Genomic DNA, 24,923 nt, shown 5'->3' on the forward strand with positions numbered 1-24,923 from the left:
GATCTCATAGTTTGACTCCCTAACCAGCTGTATTGGACTGCAATTATGTACACATATCACCAAGTATGACTGTTGCAAAGAATCAGTTCCTCAGGATTCATCCAATTTACCCTTAAGCTTTGGTGATTGAAATCCTCTAGGTCAGGCCTTGTACCTACATTTTGCCTGACTCATCAGGAAGGGACGACATGGACCCCAGACTTTACTGGCCCCAAGTGGGAAGACAGACCACCAGGAGAGAAGTATCTCCCTTAGCACCTGAAGAAAAGAATAATGATGAAATATTTTTTAAGGGATCCTAGCAAATTCCTCGTTTGTGTTTGTTTTATGTCTTTTAGATGATAATTGTTCTGAAATCTCAGGTTAGAATTTAAAATAAAGTTTGTGTCAGGTAATTTTCTAATGATTTTGTTGGTATGTGTGTGTTATTTCTCAAGCATACATAGATGGCCTGGCCGAGAATAATTACAAGATAAATGTAAGCTCCATTTTTATCTACACCTAGCCCTGGTCTTTGACCTGAACCTCAGCTCCCTTTTCAATGTTAGGAGCTGTGTCCCACAAGGCCCTCAAACTCAGCAGTCATTCTTTCCCTGCTCTACACCCACTCATCCTGCCTTCTGTCCTGGGCACCCATGTGGACCAGCAGGGGCGTTTGACCCACATATCCAGTCATTTGCCACCGACCCCTTCTCTGTGACTAGCAATCACCTCTTTGATGCACCTGCTCTGGGTCTCTTCACTCTTCCTAAAGCTGTTAAAAGCGAGTGTCTCAAAGCCATTGCCTCGCCAGTCACAGGCATTCTAGTATAACTCCGGGGGGGGGGGGTTGCTGTTACCCCTAAGATCAATACAAATTCTTCTGGCGTTGAGATTTTTCATAACCTGGTTTCCACTTTTGCAGCCATAATGCAAACTACATTTTTGCTGTAACAGCCTACATTCCCAAAAAACACTCCACCACGGGGCTTAAAGGAAAAGTGGGTGAGGAACCAGGCTCCAGGACTTCGGCAGTGACACATCAGAGGGATCTAGTAAAAGGAGCAGTGCAGGTTTATGTCTCTTAAATGGAATGGAAGTACTCGATTATAATAGGTACTATTGGTCTTCAAAACGACTCTTGATGGTGCACCCACGTCCAGGAGCTTTGCCTTTGGACTGGCGATCCCACAGGCCTAGAAGGTTCCTTCGGGATTTCGGCCCAAGCGCGTCCCGTAACAGAACAGAGGTCAGCAACTTTTCTGGGATGGAACTGCGCTTACACGTGACGCAACAAGGGGGAATCCACACGACGCACGAGTGCCAGGTTACTGTAACTAGCTCCAGTAGGCCGTGGCAAGGGCTTCACTGGGCAGGCGGGCCTTCAAGGGAGCAAGGAACTGGGAGATGCCGCGAGAATCAGTTCCAAGGAGGAGGGGAATAGGCGGACAGAAGCGGGCCGTCACGGAGCGAGCGGGGGGCGCGCCGAGGCTGCGTGGCCAATAGCAAGCAGTCTGCGGTAGAGGCAACGAGGAGCGCGGCTTGGAGACGCGAGGAAGGAGGAAGAAAGAACACTGGAGGCGGCCAAAAAGGAGCCCGTCAGCACGGGTCGGAGGGGTTTCTCCCCCTGTCCCGAGGCCAGCGGGTCCTGGGTCCGGCCCGGAGAATGCTCTAAGAGGCGAACGACAGACAGCTTCTCTCCTCCCTCCTCCCTCCTCCTACTCCGGGCCCTCAGTCGCGGGGCGGGGTGACGGAAAGCGGGGACGGGGCGACGAGAGGCGGGGCAGGAGGAGGAGCCCCGGGCTCTGAGTTGGTTGAGCTCACTCGCGCTCTTCACTGTGCCGCAGAAGTCACGTGAAGCAGGCAGCCAATGGCGGCGCGGGGGCGTGGTTGCCGCAGAAGGCGTAGCACCGGCAGGGACCCGGGCAAAGGCTCCGGCTCGGCCTCGGCTCCCGGCTCCGGCTCCGGCTCGGGCCCCATCGCGCTCCCGCTGCCGCTGCCGCTGCCAGTGCCCGTGCCCGCCGCCATGGCGGCCATCCTGGGGCCCAGCGCCCTGGCTCGGCTCCGCTGGGGCTCGGCCTTCTGCTCCATCGCGGCCGGCGGCCTGGGCGCCTTCGCGGCCGCCTTCGCCAAGCTGGCCCTGAAGCCGACGTCCCAGGGCCCGGAGGAGGAGGAGGATCAGGAGCTCCCTTACCCGCCCGCTATGCAGGCCTGGGTAAGAGCCGGAGCCGGGCCGGCGGGCAGGCGGACTGGGCGGGCGCCGGGAGGGGGGGCGGGGGCCGGGAGGCGGGCGCCCGCTGTCCAGGGTGCTGCCCGGGCGGGGAGGGGCAGCCCGAGGTGTGAGAGAAGGGGGCGTCAGGCAGAGCCCCCTTCCTCGAATAGGTGGTCAGTTACCCCTCTGCAGTGGGTCTGCGAGATGGGGCGGGGGCGGAGGCAAGTAAGAGCCCTCCGCAGCAGCCGTCGGAGCGAATCTGCGGGGGGCAATGGGCTGGGAAAGACCCTGCAGCGCCCCCTCGGAGCGGGTCCTTGGGGGGAGGAGGGAGCTGGGGAGTCATCCCTCTGCAGCGCCCCCTCGGAGCGGGTCCTTGGGGGGAGGAGGGAGCTGGGGAGGCATCCCTCTGCAGCGCCCCCTCGGAGCGGGTCCTTGGGGGGAGGAGGGAGCTGGGGAGGCATCCCTCTGCAGCGCCCCCTCGGAGCGGGTCCTTGGGGGGGAGGAGGGAGCTGGGGAGGCATCCCTCTGCAGCGCCCCCTCGGAGCGGGTCTGCGGGCTGGGGAAGCAGCCCTCTGCAGAACTCTGGGAGCGGCTCGGAGGGGTGGGGAGGAGGCTGCGGCATAAGGGACTCCTCTGCAGTGACATCTCGGAGCGGAGCTGCAGGAGAAGAGGGGACTGGAGAGGACTCGTCACTGTCCCCTTGGAGCGGGGTTGGGAGGGGCCGCAGAGGACCCTCCGAAGTGTCTCTCGGAGCGTGATTGAGGAGTGGGGAGGGAGCTGCGTCAGAGAGGTCCCTCCGCAGTGTCCCCTCGGAGCCAGATGCGGAATCGGGAGGGGGTTGGAGCGGACCCCTCCGCAGGATGCTCTCCCGAGGACGGCGGTCGGCAGGGGGAAGCGGACTTCTCGGCAGTGCTGCCTCGGAGTGGGACTGCGGCCGAGGGGGAGTCGGGGACCAGCCCCTTCCGCAGTGTCCCCTCGGAGCCAGACTGCGGAGGGGCTTGGGGTGGCCCTCTGTGCTTCGCCTCTCGGAGCCGAACGGAGTGGGAGGGGGCGGGGCAGGCCTGACTCAAGCTGGAGCTCGGCTCCGTAGCCCACCGCGTAGCAGGATTGGGGCGAGGGCGGGCCCTCTACAGCACCCTCTAGGGGCAGGACTAGGGGGCGAGGAGCGGACGCCTCTGCAGCCTGACTTTGGGGCAAGAAGGCAGGAGGAGGGACCAAGAGGGGTGGAGCCTAAGCAATGGCGAGAGGAAGGAGGGGGGCTTGGTGCAGTGCCAGTCGTCCTGAGTGAGGTAGTAAAATAAAGCCCTTTGACGTTTCTGTTCTGATGTGGGGGCCGTATTTGAGGAAGAGTCGTCGCCTAGAGGAGAACCAGAGCTCCATCAGAAAGGGGAGGGCACTGGCCACCAAACGAGGACCTGATTAAGGGGGGCGATGTTTACCCTAGAGAAAAGACTAGGAGTGGGCATGGCCCTGGGACATTTGCCTTCAAATGTCAGGTAGATATCAGGTAGAGAGGCGGTTAGACGCCTTGTGCTTGGAGAAAACAGAATTAGGAACACTTGCTGTGAGCGTGATGAAAAGACCCTATTTCTTCCCAATAAAAGAAAACATTTTCAAACAATTAGAGCTTTCCCATAGTAGAACCATTTACCTTAAGTAGTTTCCTGTCTCGGGAGTCCTCCTACCAGAGGATCTCCTGACAGGGGATGGCCCTTTGTGAATTGGACTGAATAAAATCTGAGGATCACTCTAACCCAGGTGCTTAAAATATGTGAAGAAAGCAAGATCGAGGCAAATGATCTGTTTGAGCTTCATGGTCTTTGTTCCCTTTTGAGATTTTTATCTTACCAAGATTTACATGGTTTTCTTGGCTTTCATTTCCCTGCTTCCATTTTCTAAGCTTGTGCTGAAAATCCCATAGGGTTAGAAAGGACACTCAGTCACTTATTCCAGAGAAAGTTGCCAAGCTTTTCCCCATTGAGAGCTGTTTGACACTCAGTGATTCTTTGGCATCAGCTGGTTCTCATCCAGATCTCCAGACTATGCAGCAGAAGTTGGATATTTTCGTGCTGAACCAGTTTGTATCCTAAACTGACTAGAAAGACACCAACCTCTGATAGGGGCTTATGCCAGTTGTTGCTGCTGTATACTTGAGTTGTGTGGAAATATTTTTCATATTTTGGCTTTGGAAATTTGAGCACTTAAATTGGCAGGAGAGTAGAACAGGAGTCTTTTTGGACGGTAGACAATGTAGTTAGTGTTTACTGTGTTTTATAGTTGGGAAGATCAGCTTCAGCATCATTTACCTTTCAGACCATGGACAAGTCACTTAATCTCTGTAAATCTTCAGTTACCTTATTTATTTTTAAGTGGATTGGATTCAGTAGCCACTAAAGCCCCCTAAATATATAGTTCCTCCTCCCTTAGAATGTAAGGCCATTGAAGAAAGGAACAGATTCTTTTTTTACCTATATCCAGTGCCTGTTGGATAATGAAAACTTAATAAGTGCTTATTGACTAATTAATATGGATTTTATCCCAATCACTAATGTCATCTTTGGGTTCATAGTATTCTACAATGATGCCTGGCATCATCTCAGAAGGGATAGGCTGGTTGTTCATTTATTTGAAATTCTTTTGTATTCCAAGAATATCCATTAAGCACGTGCTATGGCCAAAATACTTTATGGAAGTACTGGTATCTGGTGGGATCTAAAAAAAAAAAACCCTAAGTCAGAGGGAACAGTTGATCTGAGAACTTGAGAGAGAAGAGAAGATTCAAAGAGATTGAGGAGAGAGATCCATTCCAGGTATGTCATAATATGTTGTTCAAATACATGGAGACAGGAGTTAGACTCTAATATACAGGGAATAGAATTGTGAGGGCTTTTAAATTCCAAATAGTAATTTTTATTTTGTCCTAGGGCCAGTAGGAAGGCACTGAAATTAACTGCAAGAGAAATACATGATCCAAGCTGTCTTTTCTGCTATTGCTTTGGGAGCCATGAGGGGGATAAATTGCAGAGAGGATGTACTGAAGACCAGACTAATTAGGAGGCCCCTGCTAAGTGGGCATCAAAATGGATCTGGCCTAGGAAAATGATGGTGTTAATGGATTGATAGGCAGGAAAGTTTGTGGAATTAGGATTGATCAGATTCAGGAAAGGATTAGATACTGAGAATGAAGGAAAGTGGGGAGTTCATGATGATTGAGACTGTGAGGTTGTAGGACTGATTTAGTGTATGGAAGGCTGGCCTTGGGATCAGAAGCATCTGGGCTCAAGTCCTGCTTTTGACATTGGGCTCCAGGCAAACTCTGTGTTTCCAGTGGTAGAATCCAAATGCTCTTACACAATGAGTTTCATAGAAGTTACAAATGAAATTTGAATTTTAACAAAAAATAAGGTAACACACTGATGCAACAGTAAGAACTGGAGATGGAGGTAGGAAGAAGAGTTCAATGTCCTTCTGGGTGAGGTTTTGGTGTCATCTTCAACTCCTGAAGAACACTCACCTCACATCCAGCCTTTGTCAATTCTTGTCATTTTGACCTTTGCCACATCTCTTCTATATGTCCCTCTTCTCTATAGACAAAAACCACAACCCTACTTAAAACCTTCATCACCTTTCCTATAGCCCTTCAATAGTCTTCTAATTGCTGCTCTTGGCTTTCCTGAATGCAATCTATTTTCCTGGTTATATTTCACTAAAGGTCAGTTCAATGCATGTCAACCCTGCCCTCATTCAATACATTTCAGTGGCTCACTGTTACTTAGAGAATCACATTTGAAGTCCTCTGTTATTTAAAGTCTTTCACAACTTGGGCACTTTGTAATTTTCCATTCATCTTACATTTTCTTCATTTTTACTGGCCCATGTGATGTTTCTCACACTTGAACACTTCATCTTCTGATTTTCTGCATTTATTCATATTATTCTCATGTCTAGAATTCCCCCCCTTCATCTTTGACTTCTAACTTCAAGTTTCAGTGAATAACTTACCTGACATGTTATCCCTCAATATAGAATACCCTTTTCCCTACCATATTCTGCCCTCTTGTAGTGGCCTGTATCCATCTTTCAGATCTGCTGTTGATGGCATCGAGCTGGTCAGTGTCAGAGGGTTACATCCTTTGTAAGTCTGGGGTCTGTCACTTCAGTCTAGTAGAGGACAAACAAAAGGTTCACATAAAGTTCTATTTTAAAAAAAACTAGTCTTCTACATTTTACAATTGAAATGGACATTAGAAATCTATCATTTCACAGGCAAAATAAAGAGAAAAGTAAATAGCTTATCCAAGAACATGGAGCTATTGGGTGACATCCAGGATTGAAGCTCCTGGCTTCTTCCAAAACATGCTCTTTATGTTGGTTAAGTGAGGCATCAAGATGGAGAAATGACTGGACAAGATCTAATCCTCAGAGAAAAACTTGGATCAGTAACCTCCAACATCTGGCCTTCAGTTTGACCTCAGGAAAAGACACCTTAAGAGAAGGGTTAAGTGAGCGAGAAAGGTGGATTTGCAGCCAGGAAGTGCAGTTTTTTCTTGGACTGCTTTTAAGAATTGTATGAGCAGGGAAGCTTCCCTGAGTGTTGTGGGTAGGAGGGCAAGGAGGATTCAGAAAAGAATTGGGACAAAAAAAAAAAAAGTGTCAAGGGAACTTAGAGGACAGAAGGAACTGTGGACCAGACTCCCCCAGGGTCGCCTCCTGCATCCTGAGGATGCTCTGAGATGGGAACACCAGCATCCCTCCTCCCTCCCTCCTAGCTCCAACCCTGAGCCTCGGGGGCGGGACGAGGGCGGGGCAGAGGAGGAGCCCCGAACTCCGAGCTGGGTGAGCTCACTCGCGCTCTTCACTGTGCCGCAGAAGTCACGTGAAGCAGGCAGCCAATGGCGGCGCGGGGGCGCGGTTGCCGCAGAAAGAGGAGCACGGGCAGAGACCCCTGCAAAGGCTCGAGCTCGGCCTCGGCTCCCGGCTCCGACTCGGGCCCCATCGCGCTCCCGCTGCCGCTGCCAGTGCCCGTGCCCGCCGCCATGGCGGCCATCCTGGGGCCCAGCGCCCTGGCTCGGCTCCGCTGGGGCGCGACCTTCTGCTCCGTCGCGGCCGGCGGCCTGGGCGCCTTCGCGGCCGCCTTCGCCAAGCTGGCCCTGAAGCCGACGTCCCGGGGCCCGGAGGAGGAGGAGGGGCAGGAGCAGGAGCTTTCTTATCCGCCCGCCATGCAGGCCTGGGTAAGAGGCGGACAGGCGGGTGCGGGGAGGGGCTGGTACGGGAGCCGGGCGCCCGCTGTCCAGGGTGCTGCCCGGGCGGGGAGAAGGAGTCCGAGATCAGCCGGTGCCGCGCGTGTGAGGAGGGGCGTCTGGGCAGCGCCCCCACCCCGAATAGATGTGTGGCGTGGGCTCCTCTGCAGCAGGTCTGCGAGGTGGGGAGGGGGCCGAGGCGGGTAGGAGCCCTCCGCAGCACCCGTCGGAGCGGCTCTGCGGGGTGGGGAGGGGCCGGAGAGGAACTACAGTTCCCTCCGGTGAGTGGAGGCAAGGGGCTGGGGCAGCTAAGAGCCCTCCGCAGCTCCTCTTGGGAGCGGCTCTGTGAAGTGGGGAGGAGGCTGGGGAGTCACCCCTTTGCAGTGCCCTCTCGGGGTAGTGAGGGGGCTGGAGAGGACCCTCTGCAGTGTCCCTCAGAGCAGTACTTCGGGTTGGGGGGGCGGGGCTGCGACAGGGAGGACCCCTGTGCAGGGGTTGGGGAGGCGGCTGGGGCGGACTAGTCTGTAGAGCCTCCTCAGAGCGGGACCACGAGATGGTGAGGGGATTGGGGACTCCTCTGCAGAGCTCACTTCGAGCGGGACTGGATGAGGGGGCAGGGCGAATTTCTTTGCAGCTCTCCCTTCGAATTCGATTGCGAGGTGGGGAAGGGGCTGGGGTTTACTACTCTGCAGCCTTTTCTAATAGGTCACGGATTGGGAGGGAACTGGGAGCATCCTTCCGAGTAGGACTGAGGGTGGGGAGAAAAAAGCTGTCAGCGCAGGGAGAACACCTCCGCAAAGAGAACACCTCCGCAGCACCCCCTCGGAGTGGGATTGCGGAATGGAGGAGTGAGGGAGGAGCCCTTTGCAGTGTACCCTAAGCGGAACTGGTGCGGGGGCTTTGGAAAGGGCGTCATATCCTTCAGCAGAACCTCCTCGGAGCCGGACTGATGAGGACAGAAAGGACCTCACTCCCACCCACAGCCTCTACCCTCTGAGCAGGAATGGAAAGGGCGGAAGGGGAAGCCTGGAGGGAAGAGGGATAAAGGGAGGAGGTATGGCTTAAGTCCCTTACCATCAAAGATCAGGAAGGGCGAATAGATGACTCTGCTCTATTGTGATCATAGTTGAGGAAGAACCATCGCTAACCTAGAGGACATTCAAGGCTAAACCGGAAGGCAGGGGTGGGGGTGGGGTGGGGGGAGTCACTGGCAACCAAATAAAAATTCTATTAAAAGGAGATGGGAGATATGTTTCGCCTAGAGAAAAGACTAGTAATGGGAAACAAGAACACATGACACAATCACTGTGTGATAAAGGTATATCAGGTGGAAGGAGAGATGGTCCTTTTGCTTGGCCCAAGAGAACAGGACTAAGAAGACTCATTGCTGAAGGTGGGGAAATTTTACTTCCTTCCGATTTTTGGGAAATGTTTCAAATAGTTGGAACCTTCCCAGGGTGGAACTGATTGCCTTGTAAAATACAGTGCTCCTCATCTTAGGAATCTTTCAAAAAAAGTTTAAAACATCTCTTATGAGGGATGTTTTGGAGGGGAATATTTTAGGTGTAGGTTAAACTGGATGACGTAAGCAGACATTCCAATTCCAATTCAGAATTTTCGAACAGTCTTGAACCTATGGAGTTAGGGAAGCCCAAGTCTGTTTGAACCTTGGAAAATTATAAAGTGTCTGTTCCCAGTTAATCTGTCCAGATTTTCACATTGAGATCCTGGGTTTTATTGCTGCCTCTAATTTTCTAAGATTGTGCTAAAAAGGAGTCAAGAACAGGATGGACAGTTACTCGTAAAGCAAAAAGAAATCTATTGCTGATGTTTAGATCTGACATCTAATGGCTCTTTGACCATGCTAGTCCATACTAGCATATCTGGCCATCCCGTCTTTGGAACAGAAGGTTCCTGTCTGGATAGTGAATCATTTGGAACCTTAGAATAAAAAGAAAACAACACTTTCTGGTGTTACTATGACCAGAATGGTTTTTTAAATTATTTTTATTTTATTATTGGCAGTATGCTTTTGTATCCCAAGAGCATTCATTCAATAAACATTAAGCACCTACTATCGCCAAAGTGCTTATATGGGAGCACTAGTAGTTGGTAGTATCCAAAAGATCTTAAGTCAGGAAAAAAAATAGTTGATCTGAGAGTTTGAGAGGGAAGAGATTCAAAGAAGCTGAGAAGGAATCCATTTCAGTCATGTCAGAATAGGCAGTTCAAATGTGTGTAGACAAGAGAGCTGTCATGTATAAGGAATAGAAATTAGACTGGGATGTAGTGTATGGATGTAATGTATAATAACCATGGAAAGGAAGCTGGAGCCATATTGTGAATGGCTTTAAATGCCCAATAGTAATTTATATTTTGTCCTAGAATCAGCAGAGAGACACTGACTCTTTTATAGCCTGGGAATTACTTGGTGCAATCTGTTGTTTAGCAGTATTGCTTTGGCAGCCAAGTCGGGATTAAATTGGAGAGAGCAGAAACTGGAGGCCAGATCAGTTAGGAGACTATTGCTAAGCAACAATAAGAGACTGGACTAGAGGAATGGCTGTGTGAATGGAGAAATGGGATGGATGCAAGAGAAATTGTGGAAATAGGATTGAGAAGAGTGGATGATTGGATGTGCAGAATAACAAAGTGTGGCGAGTTATGGTTGTGTCTGTAATCTTGCAAGAATGCTCTTTTGCTTATTGTTGGGAGCACAGGTTACAAGGTTAGGAAGATCTGGCTTCAAGTCCTGTCTTTGACACATGATAGGTCTGTGGCTTTGGGCAACATATATGCCTCACAGTGACCACCCAGTTCCATCCCCCAAAAAAGTTGCAAGTAAAATTTTTAATATAAACAAAAAATACATAAGGTAAGTAGCTCACTGTGACAGGTGTGGGAGCTGGTTTTGAAAGCAGGAAGAGCTGAGTTTAAGTCCTCTTTAAACCCATACTGACTCTATGCCTCTGGGAAAGACTTTTTTTTTTTTTTTTTGGCTGAGGCAATTAGGGTTAAGTGACTTGCCCAGGGTCACACAGCTAGGTGTTAAGTATCTGAGGTCAAATTTGAATTCAGGTCCTCCTGACTAAAGGGCTGGTGTTCTATCCACTGCACCACTTTAGCTGCCCTGGGAAAGACGTTTAATGTCTCCCAACCTTGTTTTCCACAACTCCCTGGCACCTATCCCATGTATCTCAACTGCAATGAAATCTTGGATTTTTTGATCTTCATTACATCTCATGTTCATATCCTCTTTCCTCTCCTCACACAACTATCTAGTTCAGATATCAACAGCCTCTCCTCCTGACTATTGCAGCGGGCTTCTGATTGCTCTCCTCACTAACATCTACACCACTTCGTTAACAGAGGGATTTTCCTAAAGCTCCATTCTGACCATGTCACCCCTTCTTTACTCAAAGTCCAATGACTTCCATTTATCTTCCCACATTTGATAGGTTTCTTTACATCCACACACACTATAAATACAGACTACAGACTACTGCACACATTGTTGTTCCTTCCACACAGACCACGTCCAGACCCTGCGTAGGTGGCCGGGGCGTCCTCCATAACTATAATATTCGCCTTCCACCTCATTTCTCCAGTGTTTTTAGTGGCCCATTTCATGATCCGATCTTTTCCTTGTCAGTGAGGACCTTTCCTTTACCCTCCCACTTTCTGCAAGTCTGAAGGTTGCTGACATGTTTGCATTTTGCATCCCCTTATCCTTATTAATGACTGTAAGACATTGTCGAGGGCAAGAGCAATATTGCAGCTTTGGAACTAGGACGCATCCCAGGGCTACACCGTCAGCTGTAGGAGGTGGTCCTTCAGGCGTTGAGGTCTTGTATTGGGCCAAGCTCCGCACCAATGGAAAACTGCTGAGGGAAGGGGCGGGGCAGGAGGAGGAGCCCCGGCCTCCGAGCTGGGTGAGCTCACCAGCGCTCTTCACTGTGCCGCAGAAGTCACGTGAAGCAGGCAGCCAATGGCGGCGCGGGGGCGTGGTTGCCGCAGAAGGAGGAGCACGGGCAGAGACCCCTGCAAAGGCTCCGGCTCGGCCTCGGCTCCCGGCTCCGGCTCCGACTCGGGCCCCATCGCGCTCCCGCTGCCGCTGCCGCTGCCAGTGCCCGTGCCCGCCGCCATGGCGGCCATCCTGGGGCCCAGCGCCCTGGCTCGGCTCCGCTGGGGCGCAACCTTCTGCTCCGTCGCGGCCGGCGGCCTGGGCGCCTTCGCGGCCGCCTTCGCCAAGCTGGCCCTGAAGCCGACGTCCCGGGGCCCGGAGGAGGAGGAGGGGCAGGAGCAGGAGCTTTCTTATCCGCCCGCCATGCAGGCCTGGGTAAGAGGCGGACAGGCGGGTGCGGGGAGGGGCTGGTACCGGAGCCGGGCGCCCGCTGTCCAGGGTGCTGCCCGGGCGGGGAGGGGCAGGCAGAGGTCCGTTGGTGCCGTGTGTGTGAGAAAGGAGGGGGCGCCCCTCTCCAGCGGGTCTGCGAGGTGGGGAGGGGGCAGAGGCAGGTAAGAATCCTCCGCAGCACCTCATCGGAGCGGGTCTGCGGGGTGGGGAGGGGCCGGAGAGGACCCTTCGCAGTATCCCCTCGGAGCGGGTCTTAGAGGTGAGCAGGAGGCTGGAAAGGACCCTCTGCAGTGCCCCCTCATAGCGGGTCTGTAGGGTGGAGAGGGGTTGGAGAGGACTATTCTATAGAGCCGCCTCGGAGTGGTACTGAGATGGGGTGGGGACAGGGGAGGACCCTCTGCAGCCTCCCGGGCAGTAGGCCTGAGGTCAGGGAGGGGCGAGGGTCCAGCCCTCCGCAGTGTCTCTTCAGACTAGTACTGTGAGATGGGGAGACCTTCTGCAGTGCCCTTGCGAGCAGGACTGCAAGAGAGGGGGCGGAACCCTTTGCTGCGTCCCCTGGAAGGACTCAGAGCAGAGAAGGGAGAGCAGACCCCCTGCAGGGCCCCAGCGGTTGGGCACTGAGGATAAAGGACGCTCTGATGTATCCCTCCACAGTGCCTCCTCGGAGTCAGCTGACTGTGGTGGGTTGGATTTTTCTTCTAGATCCCCCAGCAACCAGACTGGGGATGGAGGGAGCCATCGAAATGACGGAAGAGGACAACTTGGCATAATGTCCACCATACTGAGTTAGGTCTTGAAAGAAGGGAGCTTTAATGTTCTTGCATTGTTATGGCCATATTTTTGGAAGAGCTGTCGATAGCCTGGAGGGCATCCAAGGCTCAACTAGGATGGGGGCACTGGCAATCAAATGAAAATATGATTAAAGAAGGGAGAATGTTTAACCTGGAACATCTGAGGGGGAAGTCAGATAAAGAAGAGATTGGACTGAGGTTGACTGTCCTCAGTTTTTGCATAACTAGGGCACTCCCTGGATGAATGGTGAAAAAGATTTCCTCTGGATAAAAGGAAAACAATTTCAAATAATTGGATCTTTCCCAAGATAGATTATCTTAGACATTATGAAATTCTCCTTCTCTAGCTTTTCCAAAAAAAGGCTGAAAGACTTCTTGGCAAGGAGGTCTTTATTCTGTTAAGCAATCAGTGTTTAAATTGGATGATTTCTGCAGATCCTTCTAGCTTAGACACCAGTTGCTTGAATGGCTTGAAGATTTGGAAATGGAAGAAAGGAAAGGAGTCAGTGTTTGAGCCAGGCGGCATCCTGAGGGCTTTGTTTCCAACAGACATTTCTACTCCAGCAGGATTTCATATTGGGATCCTAGGTTTCACTGCTTCTTTGTTTGCAAGAATCTACTGAAAGTATGTCAGTCAAGCACACTCATTAACCACCTATTAATGTGCTAGGCATTTTACTGAGTGCTGGGGATATAAAAGAAGTCAAAAAACAATCCTTGGTTTTAATGGGGGAGATTACATGCAAACAATGCAAAAAAGATATGTATAGGACAAATTTGATATAATCAACAGTGAGAAAGCTCTAGAATTAGATGATTGGCAAAGCTTTGTCTGAGGTAGGATTTTTTTTTTTCTGGGATTTTGGAGAAATCAAGAAACAAAGAGAAAGGGAGAAACATCGAGACATAAGGAGACCAGGAAAGAGAGGCGAGAGAAATTTGAGAGAGGCAGAGGGAGGAGGGGAAAAACTAAAGTGAGAGGAGAGAGATGGGAATAGCCAGTGAAAATGTCCAACCGAGTGTGAAGTATCCTGTGGAGTGGAACACAATGAGATCTTTGCTATTGCATAGAATATGTGAGGGCAGGTAAAAAGTGTGAGAAGACTGGAAAAGTAGGGAAAGAGCAACTAATGGAGAGCTTGGGCTGCCTGACAGGGTTTTATATTTAGTTCTTTAGGTGATGGGGAAACATTGAAATTTGCTAAGTAGGACAGTGATTGTATCTGAGCTGTGATTGAAGAATAATGGGAGTGAAAAATCCAAGGGAAGATGGAGAAAAGTGAAACGATATCCATGTAGTATTGCTGAGATTCTTTCCTGTTTCGTGGTAACTGGCATTCACGCATTCTTTGTATACTACTGGTCCTCTCCTAGATCTATCCTATTCCTTCTCCATTGAGCTCCACAGCAGGAGATGACTGTCAAAATGAAACATGTTATAACCTAGAATAGAAGGTAGTAGCTTTTGCCAATTCTTGGGATACCTGTGCTGTAGATTGTTTTCCACAGGGCTATAGTTTTGGGTGATTTTTCATACTTTGGCTTTGAAACTCAAAAATCATTAAATTGGTGGTGATGTTTTCACAGAGCATCACATCTTTTTTTGTTGCCTGTGAAGTTGCAAAGTTTGTAGAGGGCTGAATTTGGTGTCCTGAGTTTCAATCTAACCTCAAACACTAGTTGTGTGACTATGTGAGTCTTAATTACTCTCTGCCTCAGTTTCCTCATCTTCACAGTAGGGAGGTTGGATTCCATTTCCTCCAAAGTGTTTTCTAGTTCTAAATCTATAATGATGATTCATATATGCCGCCTTCCCCTTTACGCTGGGAGGTCCTTGTTTAGGGATCCTGAAGGTATACTGAAGGACAACCTTCAGTATGTCACGGAGTGGGTACTTAACAAATGCTTATTTACTCACTAATGTGGATTTTGTCCTAATCCCTTTCCCTTTTTTGTTCACAATATTCCACAAGGGATGGCAAGTTGTCAGAAATGGTAGGCCAATTCATTTATTCACTCTAAGGTATTAATTTGTGCATACAACAAAAAGTTATTAATCTACTCGTGAGCCATAATGTGTCAAAAGGATTAAAAGCTTGTGGGCTTTTTAGAGGAGCTGGCACTTGAGCTAAGCTTTGAATGGGAGAAAAGGATTCTAAGATGAAAAGCAGGGAATATTCAGTCATCATTAGTCTGTGGAAATGCATGAAAACAGATGAACTCTCATTTGTGCAGAATAGAAAGCACATTGGGACATGGTGTGTGTGACTATAATATTTAATGACCCTCCCAAAGTAGAATGGAGCCAAAGTGTGAAGAACTTTAAATGATAAAACGGGGTTAATATTTTATGCTAGAATTCATAGAAAGCCATAGACGTTTGCATAGCATGGAAATTGCTTGGCCAAGCCTGTCTTCAGGATTTGTCCTTGGCCAGTCTGTGGAGAAGACTATGAGAAGAGTCTGGAGGCAAGACCAATAGTATAGGAAGATCCCCTTCTGAGGGAGTAACTGTGTGACCAGAGAGAAGGGACAGAATCAAGAAAAGGTGAGAAAGTAGGGTTGGGGAGCAGGGAAGAGTCAAGGCTGACTGATGAGAAATGGGTGGGGAGCATGCTGGAGGCTCAAGTCCTGCCTTTGATCCCTGAGAGCTGGATGACTTTGGATGAGTCACCTACCTTTATCATCTCGGGCCCTAAGTGAGATCTTGGCTATGAAAAAACAAAAAGCACTTAAATCACTAATTCCAGAGCAAATTTCGAGTACTGGTTTTGGAGGCACCAAGACCTGGATCCAGACATGCTGCCTGCGAGCTTTGGGATATTTGGATTGGGGGAAAAGATGCTCCTCCATGTTTTCCTTCTAGCTGTGGGAGACTGGCAGTATGGCTGCAGTCAGGAGCCATGAAGGGTTGCTTTTCTAGAAATGGGGGTGGTTTTTAATCTGTGTGAGCAGTGAAACTTCCCCGAGTGTTGGGGTGCGGAGGGGAAGGGGGGTTCAGAAAAGAACTGGGACAAAAGAAAAAGCGTCAATGGAACGTAGAAGACAGAAGGAGCAGTGGACCAGAAGTCCCCAGGGCTCACCTCCAGCATCCTAAGGATGCTCTGAGATGCGAACACCAACATCCCTCCTCCCTCTTACTTGTTCCGAACCTGAGCCGCGGGGGTGTGGCGTGGTGGGGACACAGCAACGAGAGGCGGGGCAGGAGGAGGAGCCCCGGGCTCCGAGCTGGGTGAGCTCACTCGCGCTTGTCACTGTGGCGCAGAAGTCACGTGAAGCAGGCAGCCAATGGCGGCGCGGGGGCGTGGTTGCCGCAGAAGGCGTAGCACCGGCAGGGACCCAGGCAAAGGCTCGAGCTCGGCCTCGGCTCCCGGCTCCGGCTCCGGCTCCGGCTCGGGCCCCATCGCGCTCCCGCTGCCGCTGCCAGTGCCCGTGCCCGCCGCCATGGCGGCCATTCTGGGGCCCAGCGCCCTGGCTCGGCTCCGCTGGGGCTCGGCCTTCTGCTCCGTCGCGGCCGGCGGCCTGGGCGCCTTCGCGGCCGCCTTCGCCAAGCTGGCCCTGAAGCCGACGTCCCGGGGCCCGGAGGAGGAGCAGGAACAAGAGCCCGCCGTGCACGCCTGGGTAAGAGCCGGAGCCGGGCCGGCGGGCGCCGGGAGGAGGGGCGGGGGCCGGGAGGCGGGGCGGGCCGGGAGCAGGACGCCCGCTGTCCAGGGTGCTGCCCGGGCGGGGAGGGGCAGCCCGAGGTGTGTTGGAGGGGCGTCCTGAGCAGAGATGGTGGAGCGCAGGTGTCCCCTCCTCAGTGTCCCCTTAGAGCGGGACTAACAGGTTGAGGAATAGAAGGGGGAAGGGACCCCTCTGCAGCACATCTTTGGAGGAGCTCTGAAGATGGGGGAAGGGAGGGAGGCCCCCTCCTGTCCTAAGTACGTAGGGCGGGGGCCGACCCTTTACAGCAGCCCTTCTAAGCAGAACTGAATGGGGAGGGAGGCGCTCCTTCTGCAGCGCCCCCTAGGAATGGAACTGCTGCAGGTGAGGCTTAGGGGGACTGACTCCTGGAAGGTGGCCTCCTCCCTATTTTCTCGAAGTGTTGCTGGCAGTGGGCGACGGATCACTGTATTCTCCCTCGCAGAGGGACTGGATGTTGGGGGCGGGGGGAGGTTTTCCCAAGGAAAGGTAACTGTCCATACTGAATTAAACTCATCTGCTGCAGAATCTGTCTGATTCTCTCCGGGAGGACCTTCTCTCCAGGTCAAGGACGCTGCGGCAGAATCTCGGTATAATCTGCAGGTCGTCGTTCTCTTGTATCTCTCCACCCATAGCTCCTTCGGGGGTGCATCTCCGCCGCCGGCAGAATAATGAGTGTTTCCATCTAAGGTTTCCAAAACAGCTTACACGATCTCGCCCGCAGCTCTGGTTTGTGTGATAGTGCTGTTGTTGCCTCCTATTCCCCTATAAAGCCTTCAGCTCCTCTTGCAGGTCCTATCCTTGGCGATCCTTAAGGATTCTCTGGACACTGGGTCAGAATGGCGTTCCTATGGAGCTGGGACTTGGAGGGGGGACTGCGGAGACCCTCTGTTTGACATCATTGTCTCATGCGTGAAAATGTTCTGAACATCCCCGCCCTCCCAGCTCCTGCCCCTTCACATGAACTTTGTGGGCCTCTTTCCTTCCCCTGCAGCTGACCCTGATGTTCCGGCTGATGGCCTTTTCCTTGATGATTGTCAGCAACTCCCTCATGTGGGCCTTCTTTTCCAAAGCGCTCAGCATTTCCTCCTCGTCTGCCACGGCCTCGCTGACAATGACTGCTTCTAACATCATTGCCTCGGTGAGTGACCAGGGCTCCTACAGTGTGCCGAGCTTCTCTGAGCTCTGTTTCTCCTGTGAAATATAAAATGGTGTGGGGTAGTGGACAGAGAGAGGGCCAGTCCTGGAGCCAGCATATATTTAGACCTGGAGAGGATGGGGCAGGAGAGGACTAGGAGAAGGGAGGGGGCTTATGACAAATCCAGGGCTCCTTCTTTGTCATAAGGAGCAGCCTTCAGCTCCCCAAGATTCTGCTCCAAATGAATTATTATGCATCAGAAGAGGGAGTTCGGAATCACAGATTTGGATTAGGAAAAAAAAATAATACATGTTTATTGAGATCCAATGGAACTTTGGAAGTTTTATTGCTTCTCTGAAGATTGCTGACTTCCTTGGTGTGAGTATACTATCCCTGAGCCATATCCTAAGTCCTTTCCCCTTTAGCAGACTGTGGCAGGAGCTCCTTGAGAACAGGGACCAGTGGTGATTTTTGGTAAATTGTTTTCTTTTGTCTTTGTATCCTAAGTTCTTAGCATCACACAGTAGGTGCTCACTAAATGCGATGATGAAAACAAGCCCTGCTCTTAGGACCAGCTGCATTCAGGCCTTACCCCACCTGATGCTTTAGGGAGAATTGGTCCTTGGATCAGTGGCAGAACTTTGCTTCTGAGACTTCTGAGCAGGCAGGGAGATGCTGGTTCTGACCCGTCCATTTCAGAGGAACAGAATGAAGCTGAGGAAGAATGCAGGCGGTTGTGGCAGTGACTCTGAGCCCAGTCCTTGCACCTGGGCTCAAGTCTTGGCTCTGACTCCTGGTGCGGTTTCTCATAGACCTCAGTCTCTTCATCTACAAAATGAGATGATGGGACTGAAGGACACCTGAAGCCCTGTGACACCAGATTTACAACCCTGTGTCCCCATTTCCCAAGGCTTCACAGCCTGGCACTCTGGCTTCCAATAAGGGCATGGCCCAAAGAGTCTTCTGGGGGGGGGGGGCAGAAAACAAAGGTGGGAGATGGAGCCTCAGGGCTCCCATGGGATCAAGTTGGCTCAGGGTGATAGCAGACCTCAAATTAGCTGAGGAGGAGGAGTCACTGGGTACCAGAGCCCTAGTCCAGGTCTCCCAAGAAGAGAGGCTGAAAGGATGAGTTTTCTCTTCTGTATCCTCTGCCCCTCCAGGCCTTCCTGGGTTACCTGTTGTATGGAGAGTACTGTGCGGTGATGTGGTGGGCTGGCGTCGTCCTGATCCTCTATGGACTGGCACTGATGCACATAAGCTCATCGGCCGACGAGGAGCTCGAGGAAAAGAAGAACCAGTAGGGCCCCCCCTGAAGGTGACCGTTCCTCGTGCTGCTGTCAGCCCTTCGGGACCCCCGGCCTCCATAAGGCCACCGAGTTCTGGGGGAGCAGTTGTGTTCTGTTGTTGTTGTTGTTTTTTTAATTCCTATCTATGGAAGAAACCAATGCTAGACACCATCTGATTGACTCATGCTTCAAGGATCTCTTCAGGCAGGGCGTGCTCGTGTCTCTAGGCCTCTGGCAAGCAGATTTGTGCTTCTGACTCGGTTGGGAAATTCTGCTAGATGTCTAGAAATCCCAGGGAGAAAGCAGAGTTCTTGCTGGAGTTGTGGTTTGGATGGATCTGTTCCTTGTCCCCAGGGGACAGATCCAAGGAGGAGGCTTTGCCTCTGGTGAGTGTTTCTCCTTGGGGCATCTTAGACAGAATGGAGGAAGCTGACTTGGGGTTGATCTTGGGTCTGAGTTTTTCTTGCTCTCTCTCTGTGGAGCTCCAGTGATGCCAGTAGTATGTTTATCACAAACCCTAAATCTTAATTTCATGGGATTTAAGGTCAGTTGGTATTGATATATGTGCCAATAACAATTACTAAGCACCTAGGCGAGACAGGCCTTGAGGAAACCAAACCCTGAGACCATGCCATTCCATTCCATTCCATGCCCTGGAGGTATATGTAGTCTGTTTGAGGGGAAACAAAGAAGAATGATACTGAGTAGAAAGTGATTAAAAAGCCCCCCCCCCAAAAAAAGGAGGGGAGGTATAAAAATGCAAAGGGAAGATCTAAGAACAGGATTTCTTAACCTTTTTTGGGATATGGGCCTATTTGGCAGGCTGATAAAGCCTATTAATCCCTTCTAAGAATATGAGTTTTAAAATAATTAATACATAGGATTATGTAATATATAGAATTAATACATAGAATACACAGGATTACAAAGGAAATTCAATTGAAATGCAGTTATAAAAAAAAAAAGATTAAAACAAACTAATACATGGACACCCAATTTAAGAATTCCTAATCTAAGACAATGCATCATAAGATATTCAAGAAGGTGCCCAGGTTAAGAACCCCTGGTCTAAGACAATGTGCCATCAGGAATTTTGAAAAGGAAGAAGACCATGCCATAAGGAATTTTGAGGAGGAAGAAGACCCTTTGAGTTGGGGAGGGATCCAGAAAACCTACACAGAGGAGATGGTTACCAAGTTGGTTCTTAAAGAAGATTTCAGAAAGAAGAAGTGGAGAAAGAGTTGTACGTAGGGAAGAAAGACTTGGCAAATGGAGGAGTGAGGAATAGCTAGTTGTTGTCTAGTTTGTGTGAAGGAAGAATTCATGGAAGAAGGTTGTAGGAAATAAGGCCGAACAGGGAGGTAGGAACCGGACTGGAAAGGATTCAGATGCCAGTGCACCTGCTAGGGGATCTGCACAAGTATTTACTAAGCTACTATGTGCCAAACACAGCATTAAGTGTTGGTGATACAAGACAAAAAATGAACTATCCCACCTTTTTTAGACAATATGAATGTTACTGTAGACTGCATAAAGTGCTAAATACAAATCTGTACAAAGTAATTATGGATTCTACTTCCACAGTCTACAACCTTCAAAAGATAATCAAAATTTACTCTTACTTCTTCTGTAGCATTTGCGGTTCTGACAATGATTTGAACATCCCCAAAGTATATTAGGGAGGCTTTCCACAGTCTGGCTCCCATCTTTCTCTTCGGGTATGAAGGAACAAAGTCACCACCCCCCAAGAAAACAAAATCAGGGAGATTGTTCAGAGAAGTATGGGATGTAATTATAATGAGTATTCAAAGAATATTTGAAATGTTAAATAAAACTGAATTCTTAAAAAAAAAAAATTGATAAACATACAGTTGACGCAGCCCTGGGGCCTCCTCAGCTCACTGGTGAATCCCTGGCCAGGATCCCCATTTCCTGAAGAGTTCTAACCACGCCTGTGCTTGCTTCATGCCCAGCTTTCTCCCACCTGCCCCACCTGCTTAGCAGCCTCACCCTCGCTTGATTCTCCAAATCCCACCCCAGCCCCCCTCTATGTGTTGTATTCCTGCATTAGGATATAAGCTCCTTGAGAGGAGGACCTGACTTGTTTGCTTGTATTTGTATAGTATAGTGTCTAGCATGTAAGTGCTTAATAAATCTAGCAATCAAAAAGAATTGTTGTGTTGCTATTTTTTTAAAGCAAGAATTAAAATTTTCATGTTGAGAAAAGGAAACTTATGACAAAAGCAAAAGAAATTTAGAGATTAATTCATATGTCTCAATGTTATATTCTGTTGTGCCTAAACTTTAAAAAAGTGTGATTCCCAATCATTTGTATGACACAAACATGGAACAATTGAGCTGAAAGAATGTTCCTTGTATGAGATGAGAATAATTTAATATTGTAATATTAACTGTTTGAATCATGGTATTAATGCCAAGGGTTTCAGTCCTACCTCCCACCATTAATACTGATGGATTAATTAGCTTCTTTGAATTTCCTCAACTCCACAATGAAATGAATGTCTTCATTTTAAGTAGGCACTATTTCTCTCTCTAGGATGTCATAGGTAACAAAGATTATAATAGTCAAGAATATAAGTTCATAATAGTCACAATATTAGAAAAGGCCCATGGAAGAAGGGATTCTTTCTGGCCAGCAACTTCAGGGAAGATGCAATCTTGAAGAAGAATGTTGGTGTGGGGAGAAATGCTGTTGCTCTCATAGGCAAATGCTTCACACTAGAAAAATGAAATAAAGCAAGTCTAGTAGTAGCTGGATGACCCCTTGGGGCTATGTAGAGAGCCAGTCTGGGTTGAACAATATGGCCTCTGATCTCCCTTCCAACAATGGGATTCTGACCTCTAACCATACATTGTTCAATGCCTGAGCACAGACTGGTCAGCCATATCTTGGGAATCCTGAGAAGCTTGTTTGAAGAGGAGGGAAGGAGGATAAGCATTAATATAAACTTACTATGTCCCAGGTATTGGGCTAAGTACTTTATAAAAATTATCTCTTGGCTCTGTTGTAGCCCTAAATATTGACTATTATTTATCTGTCTATCAATACAATATTGACTAAATACTTACTGACTAAATATTGATACAATAATAAGGTACTCTGTTTAGAGGAACAGGGGAACTAGTACCTAGTACATAGGAAGGGGAGAGATTGAGTGAAACTTCCTTTTTCCTCAAAAAAGCACAAACATGGTTCTAGTCTGAACCATATCAATGGAAGAAATCATTTTGAAGACTGAGAAATAAATCCCCAAACACATCCTCTGTGTACGTAGGTAGTCGTCTAAGTCAGGACATATACCAAAGTGAATGGCCCTACCATTGAACTGTAGTAGTAATGAAGTATAATAGGTACCATGAAGGTAAATAGAAATAGTTTTATTTCTATTGGATTACTTGCTGTATGGGGGAGAAGGGGAGAAGAAAGGGAGGGAAAAAATTTGGAACAAAAGGTTTGCAAGGGTGAATATTGAAAACTATCTTTGCATGTATTTTGAAAATAAAAAGCTATTACTAAAAATAGTAGTTTCAGAAGAATAATAAATTGAAAAAAGAATATTATATGAAAATAGCAATAGAGATTCAAGTTTGTGACAAGAACAACCATAACAAAATAACCATCACGGGTTACAAAATACGGTATTTATAATGTGAACTAACAAAGGAAAAGATGCGCTCTCTAATGAAACTCACAATTAACCAGGAGGAAAGAGCCATTAGGGGGCAAATACTATGAGATGAAGGCTACCTCATAGCAGGCTTGGTCCTGGAAAGCCTTCAGCAAAAATCTTCATCATAAGCACCTTTTTTAAAGGGGAAATACAATCTTGGGATTTCTGAGGGGAGGAGGGGAAAGAAAGGCAAGAACAAGGATTCATATTGAGATGTTGAGACTGCCTTGAAGATACTAACAAAAGCAATCTGGGAAAGCCTGGATTCCCATCAATATTTGGTAACTTTAAAGATGCTTTTCAAGGCAGTCTGGCACTTTATGGTTGCTTTAACAGAATGAGAAACCAAGTTCCCAGGATGAGTGTTTTCGCATTTACCTGACAAGGGGAGAGAATAAGCTGGTTTCAGAATTCACATCTGTAGAACTGTCCTCAAAGCAAGAAAAATTGGGGAAGCTAAAACCTTGCTTTTAAACGCAACCTAGAGCCTGTATACCAAAGAGATCATAAAACAGGGAAAAGGACCCTAATGTGTAAAAATGCTTTTTTTTTTCCTTTTGCCTTCAATCTTTCCCAATATCAGGGTCTTTTTGATCTTATAGGAAGAAAAAAGACCCACATGTGCAATGTTTGTAGCAGCCCTTTTTGTGTGGCAAGAAACTGGAAATTGAGTGGGTGCCCATCAGTTGGGGAATGGCTAAATAAGTTGTGATATATGACTATTATGGAATATTATTGTTCTATAAGAAACATTGAGCCAGGATGGTTTCAGAAAGGAGAGACTTACATAACCTGATGCTGAGTAAAGTGAGCAGAACCAGGAGATCATTGTACACAGAAACAGTGAGATTATATCATGATCAATTCTGATGGATGTGGCTCTTCTCAACAGCGAGATGATTGAGGCCAGTTCCAATGGTCTTGTGATGAAGACAGCCATCTGCACCCAGAGAAGGAACTGTGGGGAATGAATATGGATCACAACATAGTATATTCACCTTTTTTGTTATTGTTTGCTTGCTTTTTTTCTTTCTCATTTTTTTCTTTTTTGGTCTGATTTTTCTTGTGCAGCATGATAAATTTGGAAATATATAGAGAGAAATTGCACATGTTTAACATATATTGGATTGCTTGCTGTCTAGGAAAGGGGTTGGGAGGAAGGAAAGGAGAAAAAATTGGAACACAAGATTTTGAAAGGATGAATGTTTGAAATTATCTTTGCATGTATTTTGAAAATAAAAAGCTATTATTAAAAAAAGCAAGTAGCAGAAGCTCTATGAGCGTTGATTACCTCACCTGGGAAATGAGGATGTTGGACTATGACCACCCCCCTGCAAGGTCCTGTTTAACTAAGTCTGGGGGCACGTTCTGAATTCTCTGACTTGGAGAGGGAGAATGGGACCTGGGGAAAGGAAAAAGATACTGATAGCTGATAATTTAAAGACCCCAAGAGACAATCTGCCCGAATTTAAGGGGAGGAAAGCAGTACCTACTGTGGGCCTGCAATAGGAGTTGGTGGACATGGAGATGTTCCAGGGGTCAAAGACAGAGTCCCATAGAAAGCAAAATATTCATGTCAGCACTTTTTTTGTGGTAGCAAAGAAATGGAAACAAAATAGACGTGTATCATTTGGAGGTTAACTAAACAAGTTGTGACACAGACACTTAATGGAATATTAACTAAAATTCAAAAAATAACAAATAAGAAGAATTCAAAGAAGCATGGGAAATTTACATTCCTTTGAACAGAACACCTACAAGTAAGGGTATGATACCCTATGTGGACAAAGGGAAGGGAAGAAAAAGAAGAAATAAAAGAATTTAAGTTGAAAAAGAAGAGGGAGAGAATGAAAGAAAAAGAAAGCAAAGGAAAAAAAGAAAGTGAACACTGTAACTAAAACAAGAAGTTTAGTCTCAGAGATGAGTTGAAAAACTATATCTCCCTCCTTTCATTTCTCCATTTCATTGGGTGTCAAATATTCACATATGTCATTTTTGTTTAATGAATTGATTTTGTCAAACTGTTTTTTCCATTCTTTTTTGTTTAAGAAAATGCTCACTGATTGGGAGAAAGGTAGAGAGAAGGGATATACTCACAGATAAAAGTGATTTAGAAAGAAGATATAAATCAAAATATCATGAAAGTGAATTCAAGTAGCACCTGACTACTAAGACAAAGCAAACACCATACTTCTCTACTCCAATTAACACAGCAGAAGCCAATAATTATTAAGCATCTATTGTATAATATACTTTACTAGATCTGGGGGGACCAGATCCTGATCATATTTTTAAAAGTTTAAGGTGCTACTGACACAATCTGATAGTTTTATTTTTTTTTTTTATTATAGTAACTTTTTATTGACAGAATCCATGCCAGGGTAATTTTTTTTACAACATTATCCCTTGCACTCACTTCTGTTCCGATTTTTCCCTCCCACCCTCCACCCCCTCCCCTAGATGGCAAGCAGTCCTATATATGTTGAATATGTCCTAGTATATCCTAGATACAATGTATGTGTACAGATCCAAACAGTTTTCTTGTTGCAC

The 24,923-nt window shown here is 48.2% G+C and overlaps 1 protein-coding gene across 3 annotated transcripts; it reads left to right on the forward strand.

The window, feature by feature from the left end:
* Nucleotides 1–1,491: 1,491 nt before the first annotated feature.
* Nucleotides 1,492–20,853, forward strand: TMEM42 (transmembrane protein 42). 3 transcript variants are annotated; one of them, XM_031940071.1, is made up of 3 exons: nucleotides 1,492–2,194; nucleotides 17,252–17,398; nucleotides 18,556–20,853. In XM_031940071.1, exons 1-3 carry the CDS (start codon nucleotides 1,850–1,852, stop codon nucleotides 18,694–18,696), a joined length of 633 nt encoding a protein of 210 aa, XP_031795931.1. In that variant the 5' UTR covers nucleotides 1,492–1,849; the 3' UTR covers nucleotides 18,697–20,853. The 3 variants fall into 3 exon arrangements, with proteins under 3 accessions (XP_031795931.1, XP_003772013.2, XP_031795932.1); XM_003771965.4 differs by lacking the exon at nucleotides 1,492–2,194 and adding an exon at nucleotides 11,374–11,770; XM_031940072.1 differs by lacking the exon at nucleotides 1,492–2,194 and adding an exon at nucleotides 15,817–16,197.
* The last annotated feature ends 4,070 nt before the right edge of the window (nucleotides 20,854–24,923 follow it).

This window comes from Sarcophilus harrisii, chromosome 5, assembly GCF_902635505.1.
Source record: "Sarcophilus harrisii chromosome 5, mSarHar1.11, whole genome shotgun sequence".
Lineage (NCBI taxonomy): Eukaryota > Metazoa > Chordata > Mammalia > Dasyuromorphia > Dasyuridae > Sarcophilus > Sarcophilus harrisii.